Source organism: Pleurodeles waltl, chromosome 4_1 (genome assembly GCF_031143425.1).
Source record: "Pleurodeles waltl isolate 20211129_DDA chromosome 4_1, aPleWal1.hap1.20221129, whole genome shotgun sequence".
Classification (NCBI taxonomy): domain Eukaryota; kingdom Metazoa; phylum Chordata; class Amphibia; order Caudata; family Salamandridae; genus Pleurodeles; species Pleurodeles waltl.
The window spans coordinates 228,501,052-228,513,984 of record NC_090442.1 but is presented as its reverse complement, the minus strand read 5'-3'; the positions used below and the strand labels follow the sequence as shown (position 1 = coordinate 228,513,984).

The window sequence follows — 12,933 nt, the reverse complement described above, 5'->3', positions numbered from 1 at the left end:
CCAACTATTTTATATAGCCCTTCATACCACACATTTGCAATGTCTCAGTGCTGTAAATAACAGATGGTACTGTTACCTACTCATGGTACGCATGAATCCCTCAGGGAGGGGTTCAATGGTTTTGTCGACCTTACTGACATTCACACTTCCGAACTGCTGGTAACCACTTTGTTCCAGCGGTGAATGTTGGGCTCATGAAGCTATCCTTCGAGTTAAGGACATTGTTTTTAGTGTAAACAACGTCTTTGGAAACCGATTTGGGCTAAATGACATGCCAGTTGTTCTCTGGACCAGTCTCTAAGTCCCTTAGCAATATAAAAAATAAAATCAATAAACATGTTCTTGGTTTCATCTAAAAACAAGTTCTTTAAAGTATTGCTAAGAGCTGTGTCAATAGGTCCTTATCCCAATTGCCTGACACCCCCTGACTTTATCCCTCCAAGAAATTCTCACAAAGTTCCATGTCCTAATCAATGCCCTGCTCATCGGACCTTCGCTATTACTTGCCCACATCCTCCTTTAAGTTAATGAGACTAGGCACCAGGGATGAGGTGCAGGCGGGTGCCTGCAGTTGGTGGAGGGCCTCGATCTACAATCCAGGCGGGGGAGGTAGGAGGGTTGAGCAACTGGGAGGCGGGAGGGAAGGGCCAATGGGTGCATGAGGGGGCGGGCCCGCAAGGGACCCAGCGGCAGGGCAAAGGAGACCGTCGAGAGCCGGCTGGAAAAATGGGCGAGCACAACAATCAGTCACAAAACGAAGTGGAATACAGAAGGGCACAGGGGCAGAAATACACAATGTAGAAAACGGAAAAACGATTGTAAAAAACGAAATACAGGAAAATTAACAAAGCAGGGCACAACAAGATATGCCTACCACTAGGCACCAGGGATGAGGGACAGGCGGGTGCCTGCGGGTGGTGAAGGGCCTCGAACTACAATCCTGGTGGCAGTCGGCAGGGTCAGGGGCACAGAGGCTGGTTGGTGGAGCCAAGTGGACTCCTGGCCACAACCAGATCAGGGGGTCACCCAGGGCCCCGCGCAGTGGCCGGCATTAAGAGGGGGAGGTGGGAGGGTGGAGCAGCTGGGAGGCGGGAGGGAAGGGCCAATGGGTGCGAGAGAGATGCGGGGACGCAGGGGATGCAGCAGCAGGGCAAAGGAGACCAGTGAGAGCCGGATGGAAAAATGGGCAAGCACAACAATCGGTCACAAAACGAAGCAGAATTCAGAAGAGCACAGGGGCAGAAATACATAATGCAGAAAACGAAAAAACGCTTTAAAAAAATGAAATACAGGAAAATTAACAGCAGATCACAACAAGATATGCCTACCACTAGGCACCAGGCAAGCCCATCTGTGCCTGGCCGCGCCAGTCCCTCTGGCCCCCGCTAGCCTGACCCCCCGAGGCAGCATTACTCCTCCACCAAACTCCACGCCCTCAACCCAGGACAGCGCCCCGTCTGCGTCCAAGCCAACCCCAAGCACACACACGGACCTTTCACATGTCACGCATGCCGCTTCTCCTGCACCCCACAAACACGCTCCACACCAACATGCTCCACAACAACACTAACATTAAGCACAACAACAGCCCCCGCAACCACCTTAACTGCATACTCCTAAACACCGCTCAGTCCACAAGCACGCCATCGAGCTCTGGGACTTGATCACAACACACTCCCCTGACATCGCCTTCCTCACGGAAACTTGGATGAACCCATCATCAGAACGTGACATAGCGATCCCAGAAGGCTACAAAATCTCTCGTAGAGACCGTATAAACAAACCAGGAGGAGTCATCACCATCATACATAAAAGCACCATCTGACAGAGACTTCTAGTTGCAGATTCCTTACCTTAGAATTTTCCCCCAGGCGTCAGACTGGATCCGGAGATTTTTCTTTGAGCAAAACCCTTGCACATCGGTAGGTGGTGTCGGTCAACTCCGAAGGCGTCGTGGTCGCCATGATGACGTCAGGAGTAATACATAGACGCCGCCCTCGCGCAGTGACGTCAGTTTCTTTTAACGACTTTATAACGCCAGAGCGCAGAGCCGCCAAGAACACTGAGTTTGGTGCGCCAGAGCTAAGGGCCTGAAAGGGGGGAATCCCGGTCCCTAGAAGTCAGTTCGCAAGTGGGGAGGATGGGTGGGTGGTAAGGAATCTGCAACTAGAATATGTCTATCAGATATTTTGTTACCGAAGGTGTAGGAAGTTGGCTCTGTATATACTATTTCAAAGTAAGAAATAGTGTGCACAGAGTCCAAGGGCTCCCCTTAGAGGTAACATAGTGGCAAAAGTAGATAATTCTAATGCTCTATTTTGTGGTAGTGTGGTCGAGCAGTAGGCTTATCAGAGGGTAGTGTTAAGCATTTGTTGTACACACTTAGGCAATAAATGAAGAACACACTCTCAAAGACTTACTCCAGGCCAATAGGTTTTTATATTGAAAAATATATTTTCTTAGTTTATTTTAAGAACCACAGGTCAAGATTTACATTAAACACTTTAAATGTAAGGTACTTCACTTAGATACTTTAGGAACTTTGAATAAAAGCAATATCATAGACAGTCTTTGTAAAAATGGCAATAAGCTATTTTCAAAGTGCCTCCTTGCAGCAACAGATGTCCTCATCGCCCTAGCAACCGAGTCTGTGGTATCAAGGCCAGATTGTATAATCTGCTGCGCCGCAGCCTGTGCATCCAAAAAGAGTGTTCCAAAAGGCTTCTGTGTCTCCTGTGGCAGATCCCCGACCATAGCCTTGGCTGAATCCATAAGGGCATTGACATACATGCCCAGCACACAGGTAGCGCTCACACCCTTAAGCGCCATGCTGCAAGACGAAAAGATCTTTTTTGAAGACTGCTCCATTCATTTGGACTCCCTATCAGACGGGGCCACAGGGAACGAACCAGGAGCAGACTTTGTGGAGCAAGACGCTTGAACCACTAAACTCTTAGGGGTTGGATGACGTGAGAGGAACCCAGAATCCTCGGGTGCCCCCCTATGTCTCCTTGCCACCGCTCTATTAACAGCTGGAGACGAAACTGGTTTCCTCCACAAGTCCATAATAGGCTCTAACAATGCCTTGTTGAAGGGCAGCAAAGGATCAGCGGAGGATGTAGAGGGATGCAGCACCTCAGTCAGCAGATTTGTCTTTACCTCTGCTGCAGATAAAGGCAGGTCTAAATAGTCCGCTGCCTTTCTAATGACCGAGTGGAGTGACGCTGCCTCTTCCGTAAACTCCCCAGGAGATGAAATGTCCCATTCTGGGGAAGTATCCAGTCCACTGGCCGACCCCAACCCTTGGAATTCCTCCGAAGGCTCCATGAGCTCACCCTCTTCCAATTGTCGGTATTCTTCTTCAAGAAGACGCAAGGCCTTTCTCCTAGATCTCAAGTGGGATTCTAACCTAGACATAGACTCCATCGCCGCCAAATCCCGATCAGGCACAGAAGATGATGCATGGATCCGAGCATCACTCGGACCCGGCGCTGACACGGACTCCAACGGCGCCTCCTTCGGGGTCGGCTGGCACACAGGTAATGGAGCCGGCTGGCCAGGGGAGAGCATCGGCGTCAGCTGATGCAGAGATGGCAACGGCGTCACGGATCTAGATGGGGACGTCATACCTCGAGGAGACATCGACCCGGCACCCTCAACCGGGCAGAATGGCATGAACTGCTTCATCTGATATGGAGCCGGGGAGCCCAATGAAAAAGCTAATGGGCCCGTGGGACCCGCCGGTGCACCAGCAGGGGCCATAGCCTGGAAAACAGCATACATGGCATTTAAAAATGCCACCAGATCCGCTCCTGGAGCCGGGAATACAGGATAACGCTGTTCTTGATCCTGCTGCTGCACATCAGGCTCTTGCGGCGGAGAAAACTGAGAGCTATGAGGAGCCACCTCATAGACTGACGGCATCGGAGATACTTCTGGGCTCTGGGGCTGCAGAGTCACAGTAGGGCTCACCTCCCAATTACTTTGGCGTCGAGTTGATGGAGACCTCGACCGGCTCTGTGACGATCGGCTCCGTGAACCATGACGGTGCCGAGAGTCATGCCAACGCCTCTTCTTATGCCTCCTAGAAGAGGCGTGAGATGAAGCCCTCTTGTGGCCCTTCTTCTTAGCCTTCGCTAAGAAAAGCTTGGCCTCTCTTTCCTTAAGTGACTTAGGATTCATACCCTGGCACGAACCACACCCCTCGACATTGTGCTCAGAGCTAAGACACCAAAGGTAGTTCTCATGCAGATCCGTGATAGACATCCTACTGCCACATTCACTACAAGGCTTGAAACCTGATTTTCACAGGGGAGACATTGTGACAACCAAAGATACACACTATCCAACGAGCCAGGAAAAAAACGTCCAGACCATATACTTATTTCTACCCTGCTCTTACAATGTCTAAGGTTTTGCTTAGACACTGTAGGGACATAGTGCTCATGCACATATGCCCTCACCTGTGGTTTAGTGCACCCTGCCTTAGGGCTGTAAGGCCTGCTAGAGGGGTGACTTATCTATGCCACAGGCAGTGTGAGGTTGGCATGGCACTCTGAGGGGAGTGCCATGTCGACTTAGTCATTTTCTCCCCACCAACACACACACGCTGAGAGGCAGTGTGCATGTGCTGAGTGAGGGGTCCCCAGGGTGGCATAAGACATGCTGCAGCCCTTAGAGACCTTCCCTGGCATCAGGGCCCTTGGTACCAGTGTTTCCAGTGACAAGGGACTTACCTGCGTGCCAGGGTTGTGCCAATTGTGGAGATACAGGTACAGTTTAGGTAAAGAACGCTGGTGCTGGGGCCTGGTTAGCAGGGTCCCAGCACACTTTCAAATCATGCCTTAGCATCAGCAAAGGCAAAAGGTTAGGGGGTAACCATGCCAAGGAGGCATTTCCTTACAGAAGGTAAGTAACTTGTACATCTGATAGAGATTTCTAGTTGCAGATTCCTTACCTTAGAATAGATACCCAAGCAATGCCATCCTCCGTGGTGGGCTGCGAACTAAGCTCATACTAGAAAGTCCTGCAGGACCGAACGACCAAAGTAGCCGTCCCGACGGACCTGACTATCCAGGCAGTAATGCTTAGCACACGTGTGCAGGGACGCCCACGTAGCTGCATGACAGATATCCAGTACAGGAACTCTGCGTGCTATCGCAGTGGATGCAGCAGTGGCCCTGATAGAATGAGCCCGTAAGCCGTCAGGAGGTTGCTTTTTCGCCAAAGCGTAGCACATTTTGATGCAAAGAAGCACCCATCAAGAGATGGTACGTTTCTGCACCGCCTTTCCTTTCTTCGCACCCACATAGCCAACAAAGAGTTGATCGTCCACCCGGAAGTCTTTAGTACGATTGCGATAGACCGCCAATGCTCTTTTTGGGTCCAGACGGTGGGAGGAAATTCTAAGGTAAGGAATCTGCAACTAGAATATGTCTCTACCAGATATTTCGTTACCGAAGGTAAGTAACTTGTACTTTCGTTCTCCACCGAGTATTACAGGATCAGTCAGCTCAGTAACCTGTCTAACAAAGTGGTTTGTCATAATTAAGTGAATGTTCTTATTGATTTCTTCAAACATGATGCAGCAATAATCAGAATTCTTAAAGTCCATCCTTCTTCATTTTGGGTTATGTAAATAAGTCATGAGAAGTGATTCCAAAAGGCACATCTCCCATGATGAAACAAACCACAGCAGCTGGACCCAGAACACTGCTACATCTGTGAAGAGGGAGAGTGCAGTAGCCAATCTGAGGTACCTGTCAAGGTCTGTGATCGTATCAGAGCACAGGGGGCAAGTTGCCACACTTGCTGACATGTCAGTTCCCCCCAAAACCTTAGTTGCCATCATGGCCCTGTTTCTGCTGTCCACCAACTTCTGTCTTGCCCAAGACCTGGTATGTAGAGATATCCAGGAGGACACATTTATTTATAACAACTTCATTGAGACCCTGGAGAAGTAACCAGGCCTTATTGTGGCATTTCACGCTTCGTGTTGGGGGTCATTGTAAGGTCCTTATCCAGACAATGGTAGGGCGGTTGATGTAGCAGTTTTCATCCTTCACAAGAATCAAATGCTCACCAGGTCAACTGACCTTTTGACCCAGTAAATAGTGTGGTAGAACCATCAACAAAATTTCAATACTAACTCAAACAATTTAAACACCATGATCAATGATGACACGGAAGGAAAACTCCAGTCAGGAATAAATTTAAGATTTATTACAAACACAAGCTGAAAGTCATGTGGACAATGCACAATACCAAATTATAAAGATAAACAATCAGCAAAGGTTGTCCAACGTGTTGAAATAGATTCAGGCAAACTAACATTAATAAAACTAAGCATTCAAGAATAAAAATGCATAACATTAATAAGGATATCTGAGACACTGAAATAAGGTGTTAGGCAATTCAAATTTACTAGTCAATCTTTGGCTGCGCAGAGGTCAACCCTACAGCTAACCAAATCAGAGAAATACATATGTGGAGAGAAATACATGCAAGCAAAATACAAAGCATAAAAAGGACAAAAATAATTTGGAAAAATATAATCTTGGGATACAGGTCAATAGGTTTGGCAAAAGATAAGAAAAATAAAAGGAAAGCAACATTCTCTGGAACTCGGTCAAGAATCTTCTGAATGGGGATAATAAAAGGATTTCTAAACCTAAAAGGGCATTTCAAAGGTAAGGGCAAATAGAGAGGAAGATACCTCTCCCAAGGTTACAGCATTTAGGGAATCTTCGGCAGCAAAGCATCAGAATCAGCAAGCATTAGGACAACTTCAGGGTACTGTTAAGGACTTCTCAAAGTTTAAATGTTCATCAGTATTTTAAAAATCACCAACCATTCGGTTTCGTCAAAGGTATCAGTTTATGTGACGCTTAATGGGCATCATCCAATGGGAATTAATCGTATGACTCCAAATTGAAACTGTAAGATTTCTTCCCAGGTCTGTCATGGGATCTTCCATCTGTGTGACTCCACGCATGTTTAAAACAACTGTATGCAAAACTAAGTCCATGTTACATACTGTTCTTCTGCCAAGGACACTAAGCTACATTCTCTCTATCCTTAACCAATAGAAGCTATTACCAACTAGCTAAGCTTCTCATGAGAACACAACCTAGAAGAAAGTTCACGTTAGGAAGAGAATCAGCATTTATAACGATCACAAATTACAAGCTTCAACAGGCCTCACTCATGCTATGCAAGAGAAAATATAAAATGCTTTTAATTAATACATTTTAGCAAGACACACGTTATGTGACCTACATTTCTTATAAATGGAAAAGCTTTGTTACTGCATTTCATTAAGTACAATAGAGAATTGCATTTCTCTCACTTTGCAAATTTTTTAAACTAACCATTTACTAATCACTAAAATTCATTATCGTTTCTATGTGTACGGTTAGTCTAAAGTCTAAATTTCATTTTTAACATCAGTTTTATCCTTCTAACAGGATTTAATTGAAAAGGCACCTAAGTCAGACTCTGAAGTACAAGCAATGGCACGTTTAAGTTGCGTGTCAGTGCAGCTATCTACGTTAGCTTCACACTCTTACTTTCATAAACTTAAACTGTCACGTCCTGTCACGTGACACGAGGGACATCACTAAATTTTTAACTTTATCATGGGTGTTACATTGAAGATTGAAAACATGGCTCTTCTGGCCAAGATGAGTGCCTCAAAAGAATCAAATCTGGCTCGGCCACTGATGGTTTGGGATTACCCAACCAAAAATTATTTTAGGAATTGTGGTGATTCCTCACATACGGAAGCCTCTCTGGCTGAAAAGATTTTGTGAAATGGTTGAAGAAGGACAGTTGTTAAGCTGCCACTACTGTTGAGGATGGAGCTACAGCTAAAAAGCTAGTTTTTTTTATGGAAACGGTAATGACCAGTTTCTTTAATAACCTGGAATATGATTTTTCCAAGGCCCTCTTGCAAGCCGGAGATGCGGTGTTTGATTGCTTTAGTTCCATATCTTTTTGTGTGCTTTAATGTTCTGATGGGTTATTGAGTTTTTTTATCCTTGGTACTGAGATGTTTAATGTTGTGTTGTGTAGGTGCTTTAAAGGTGTTGATAGCAATTGCATTACAAATTATTTAAAGACACGCCCCCAAGTTTGTTACCAATTTTACATTACTTTCCATCTTTTTGTATACCAGGAAATGCATTTTCAACAGTTTTGCAGCAAGCATCAGTATCACTGATTTCTAATGAAGAGTGCATATTATATTGGGATGTGGATGTTAATCCTATCAACATATGTACTCGAAAACCAGGATCATCGTGCATGGTAACTATTTCATTGCTTTTTTTGGGGGGGGGGGCATTTTAATAACAGCTATGTAGTTCTGTGGCATAGATGATCAATGTTTATATTGGTACAGAGTAATTTAAATAGGGCGACATTTATGTAGCAAAGGAAGGAGTTAAGTTCAGCAGGATTAGTGGTACAGCTGTTTTTCACATTTAACATAATACAGGAAATGTCGCTGCATGCTTTTATTTTCCTGATTTGTGGATTACTGTTGTGTAATGGCACTAATCTGATCTGCCTGTCTTTGCTGCATATTTATTTAAATGTTCATTTTTAAGCCTGGACGTACACCTGGTTGTTCATGTCAAGTCTCACTCAACCAAGCTTTCTTTCACTGGCTTCCTGTTGTTCATTTGTTTCACATTCCCTCTCTAACCCCATCAGTTTCACCCTCCCCTTGCATTTTTGCCTGTCCTCATTTCTCATTGTCCTTTCATTGTCACTGTTCAGTGGTTGTGCCCTGCCCTTTCTCCTACTTCCCCATTTTGAATTTTACTTCTGACATGAAGCCTTCTATCTGCCAGCCTCTCTCCCAGAGTCTGTCTGAGCGCTATCAATCAACTTTAATTCATGTCTGTTGTCTATCACCACACCCAAGCTCAATTTTCTGGTAAATTAGTCAGTCCGACTGCCACATGTCCATTTCCTGATCAACTAGAGATTCTGCTTGTTTGGTTCCTGGCTAGTTTTTCCGTTCATCTCCAAGCCAGCCACCCAATCTCCAGGCTGATCGATCATTCTCACTACTGTTTAGTTTCATGTCAAGACGTTTTTGGCTCGGTCTCCGGGTTATTAGTCTCAGACATTCATTTGGTCCCTCTCCTAGATGGCCAGTGCTTGGTTTCATATTCTGGGCAGCCAAACCACCATTTGACCAATCTTTCCGTTACCTAATTGTCAGTTAAGAAATCAGACATGCTTGGCTGTCCTGTTAATCAGTATTTCTCTTGACTGACCTGGATGTGAATGTCTCCTAGCTACCTTGGCAACTGAACAGTCTGTCAACCTGCCAGTCGATCAGTATCTTGACTGGTGGTTCAATCAGTTTCCTGGTCAATCAGTTTTCTCTTGCTGCATATTATGTAGACTGGCCACACTAGGCCTAAACCTGGCTTGACTTCATCCTGTATTTTAACACATCCATAATTGTGTTTTCATTTCTCATCTCTGCAATTAGCAAAATGTTGAATAATGGGCTACTTTCTGATGACATGCTGCTCTCGAAGAACTCTGGTGAAAGCTTCCACTGTATTGTAACTATTCAAGCTTTTTCATGATGTGCCTCATCCATTGTAGGAAAGTCCTCCTTTTTGTTCTGGTCACCCCTAAACGTTTTGGACAGATACTGGTGGTTACTGACTCTTGGCTGTGCCCAGATAACTGCTTACCAATCCCAGGGGCAGTACTCTGTGTAAAATGGATATGCAAATGAGGCTAATTATAATTGGCAGCATCAACCTACCTATGCGTCCCTAGTATATGGTAGGGCATGGAGGTTTAGGGACCCCAGCATAGGTAGCACACCTATAAGTGCACTGCTGAGGTGCCCAGTGTCATTTCAAAGACAGGCCTGCCTTGCTGGCTGCTTTTAGACTAAAGTTATGTACAAATTCGACTTTGGAATTAAAAGTACTTCCAAAGTCTTAAACGACTCTTTTATTTTTTTAATTATTTTTTTTAAAGACTTATGTCACCCCTAAGGCGTGCCCTAATTGCCCCTGGGGCTGGGTGCCATGTAAATATAAGCAGGGACCTTATAAACATTGTTTTATAAGCCCTGGTGAGGTTAAATAGCCAAATTTGTTTTTCCCTCACTGTAGTGAATGGCCTCCATAGGCTAAAAAGGGGATACTTTATTTCAATTAACAAAGTCCCCATAAGAGACAGATACCTTGAGTTTGGTATCTAATTGTTTTAATAAATCCCACAACTTGCTGTTGTTGGATTTAATATAACTAGTTCAGGTAAAGAGTTTTAAAAAACTAACTGAAAGTTTCCAACTTCAGCTCTGCAGTGCCCTTTTCTGATCGGCCAGCCTCTGGCAGCATGGCCAAGCTGCCTTGATGAGGTATGAAGTGGCCTGAGCTGAGCACAAAGGATGAGCCTAGGGGAGGAGATCTGCCTCAGGAGATGGTGAAACCGGATTGGGGCGGAGCAGGTAAACTGGTCTTCAAAGGCAGGGAAGGACATTTGGAGCCGTTCAGGACCCCACCCAATTTCTTGCAACTCCAAACAATTAGGTGCCCTCTTGAGTACGTTAGGAGAGGGTAGGAGATGGGTGTATTTAGGATTTTTAGCCACACCAGTGGGTGGGCTCAGCCAGATCTAACCTCCAAAAATCATTTTCAGCCATGTTAGATTTTTGCCACACTTCCCAGGAAGTGGTCAATGAAGGGGGGGTGGGGGAATTGGCTTGCCTGTGATTGGATGGTCACCCCGCTCCCTGCTTTTCACCCCAGGAGCAAGGATAACTATGGCAGAGCTGCACCCACACCTCAGATCCCTACAAGGAAGAACATAAGGAGGACTGCCCTGCTGGACCCCTTAACTGCACGTGGACACTGTACTCTGAAGGACTGCACCAGCGGCATACTTGTGCTTCACTACTAAAAGGACTTTACCTGACTTCTACTGGTTCAAGAAGGGACTACCTGCTTGCTACAGGTACAAAATAGCTAACCAGAGTCCCCTGCATCAAATCCTATAGAAACTGACCAGCTGGCCACTGTCCAGTGGTCATTTTGGAGCTTGAGTCCTGGAGTTGAGCATTCTAGGAGTTGGAGTCCTAACACTCAAGGAGAAACTCGGAGCTTCTGGAACCTTGGGATGAGCTGTGGACTCCTAAAGGAACTTAAAATTCTTCTGGAAGAAGATCAGAAGTTTGGAGAACTTTTGGAAAAAAAAAAACTCCATAAATGGACTGGCCCGCCATCAAGAGTCAAGTAGGCTTACGTCGACCGCGACCCGGCCTGACTTGCAGGTTCGTCCTGCTGAAAATTGGCTTGCTGTGGAGGGTCGTCTGATGTCTGAGAGAAAAAGCTCAAAAAAAGTGACTAAGTCCAAAGGTAAAAAGGTGACCAGGACTTCCCCCACAGCGTATATGAGGAGGGCTCCAGGACGTCTGACCAAGATTCAGCTGTGGCCCGGACTAAGATTTTAGTCATGAAAAATAATCTAAGTCCGAACATAGAAATCTTCACCGAGGTCTCCTGCGACGCATATCCAAAGAGGGCTCCAGGGAGGTCGGATCAGATGTGTGACTTCGTCTCGCTGAAGAAAATCTTCAAGAAAACGACTAAGTCTGAAGGTAAACTTTTGACCTAGGCCTCCCGCTTGCTGTAGTCGAGCAGGGCTCCATCACGGTCGGCCTGAAACTTTGACCTTGCCCCGGTTGAGGTGCAACCAGATTGTTTCTATGCATTACAAAACACTATTTCTTTAAAAATTCATATCTCTGTTTCCCCTTATCCGATTTTATTTGTTTTGGTGTCAAATTAAAGTGAATAACAATTCCTATTGTTATAATTTGGTTCTGGACTTTTAAACTGTTTCCTATATTTTATTTTATTACTGTTTTTTTATACTTGAATGCTTTACACACTTAGTCTCCTGAGTTAAGCCTTGTTGCTCGTTACCAAGCTACCAAGGGTTGAGCTGGAGTTAATTTATTGAGACCTACCTGAACCTAGTGGGGTTTAGTGGCCTATTGCTAAGTGTAGGTACTTACCTGCCCTTACCAATAATCCACTTTCCAACATCCATCCAATAGGCTATTGATTAATTTGTGTATAACTAGATTTGTTATTACATATCTGTCAATAGGGATTAATTTTTTATTTAGTTCGATGGTGCATATTTGCTGCACTGTGGTTGGTTAAACCTGTTATTCATTTTACGCGGCCTACTTGACTTCTCCTGTGCTTATTAAAAAAAAAAAGGGCTCATTTTGGTCTGTGAGCCAGTCTGGCTTGTCCCGATTTTGAGAGCAGACGCTTGTCATTCTGTCTCTTGCTTGGGAATTAGAATAATTTCCTCTGAGGCTTGACTTTTATACCTCCTGGTGAATTTGACTGAGCCTTTCCTCAAATATGATTATTGCATATGACTAATCATTTTTTGTTACCTTCTATAATGAACTTTAAATATTTCATAGTCCTTCATGGTTTCTAACTTTTTAACCTCATCTCAAGAAGGCTTATTTAATTATTTATGAAGTTTAATGTTACTGTGTATTTAAACACCTTAGGGGGACGCCTCCTCATATGTTGAGGAAAAGGCTGACTGGGTTCTGGTTGTGGGTCAGAGTTCAGCCAGCCACCAGGTATGATCCTATAGGTGAGGTGGGTTTGTTGAAGCTCACCATTTCTGTCTTGTCTGTATTGTGCTTGACACAGTTGGCTTTTATCCAGGTAGCAATTTTGGTACTTTCATAGAAGATGTTGATGCAGTGTGTGAGGATGGTATTGGCCAGAGGGATTGTGTGTTTAAGGGGGGTGGTTATGAGCGATGAACCTTGAGGCACTATGCAGATTAGTTTGCAGGCTTCCGAGGAGTAATGTGCCAGGCTTGACAGCTTGTGCTCTAGCTGTACTGTAAAAAAGG

At 45.1% G+C, this 12,933-nt stretch overlaps 1 protein-coding gene across 2 annotated transcripts in view; it reads left to right on the top strand.

The window, feature by feature from the left end:
* Positions 1-12,933, top strand: part of OVCH1 (ovochymase 1) — a 1,177,845-nt gene that overhangs the window by 1,114,915 nt on the left and 49,997 nt on the right. For both annotated transcript variants that reach the window (XM_069228188.1, XM_069228187.1), the window contains one exon: positions 8,177-8,307. In XM_069228188.1, the coding sequence (XP_069084289.1) occupies positions 8,177-8,307 (131 nt within the window). The remainder of the gene's footprint in view (positions 1-8,176; positions 8,308-12,933) is intronic.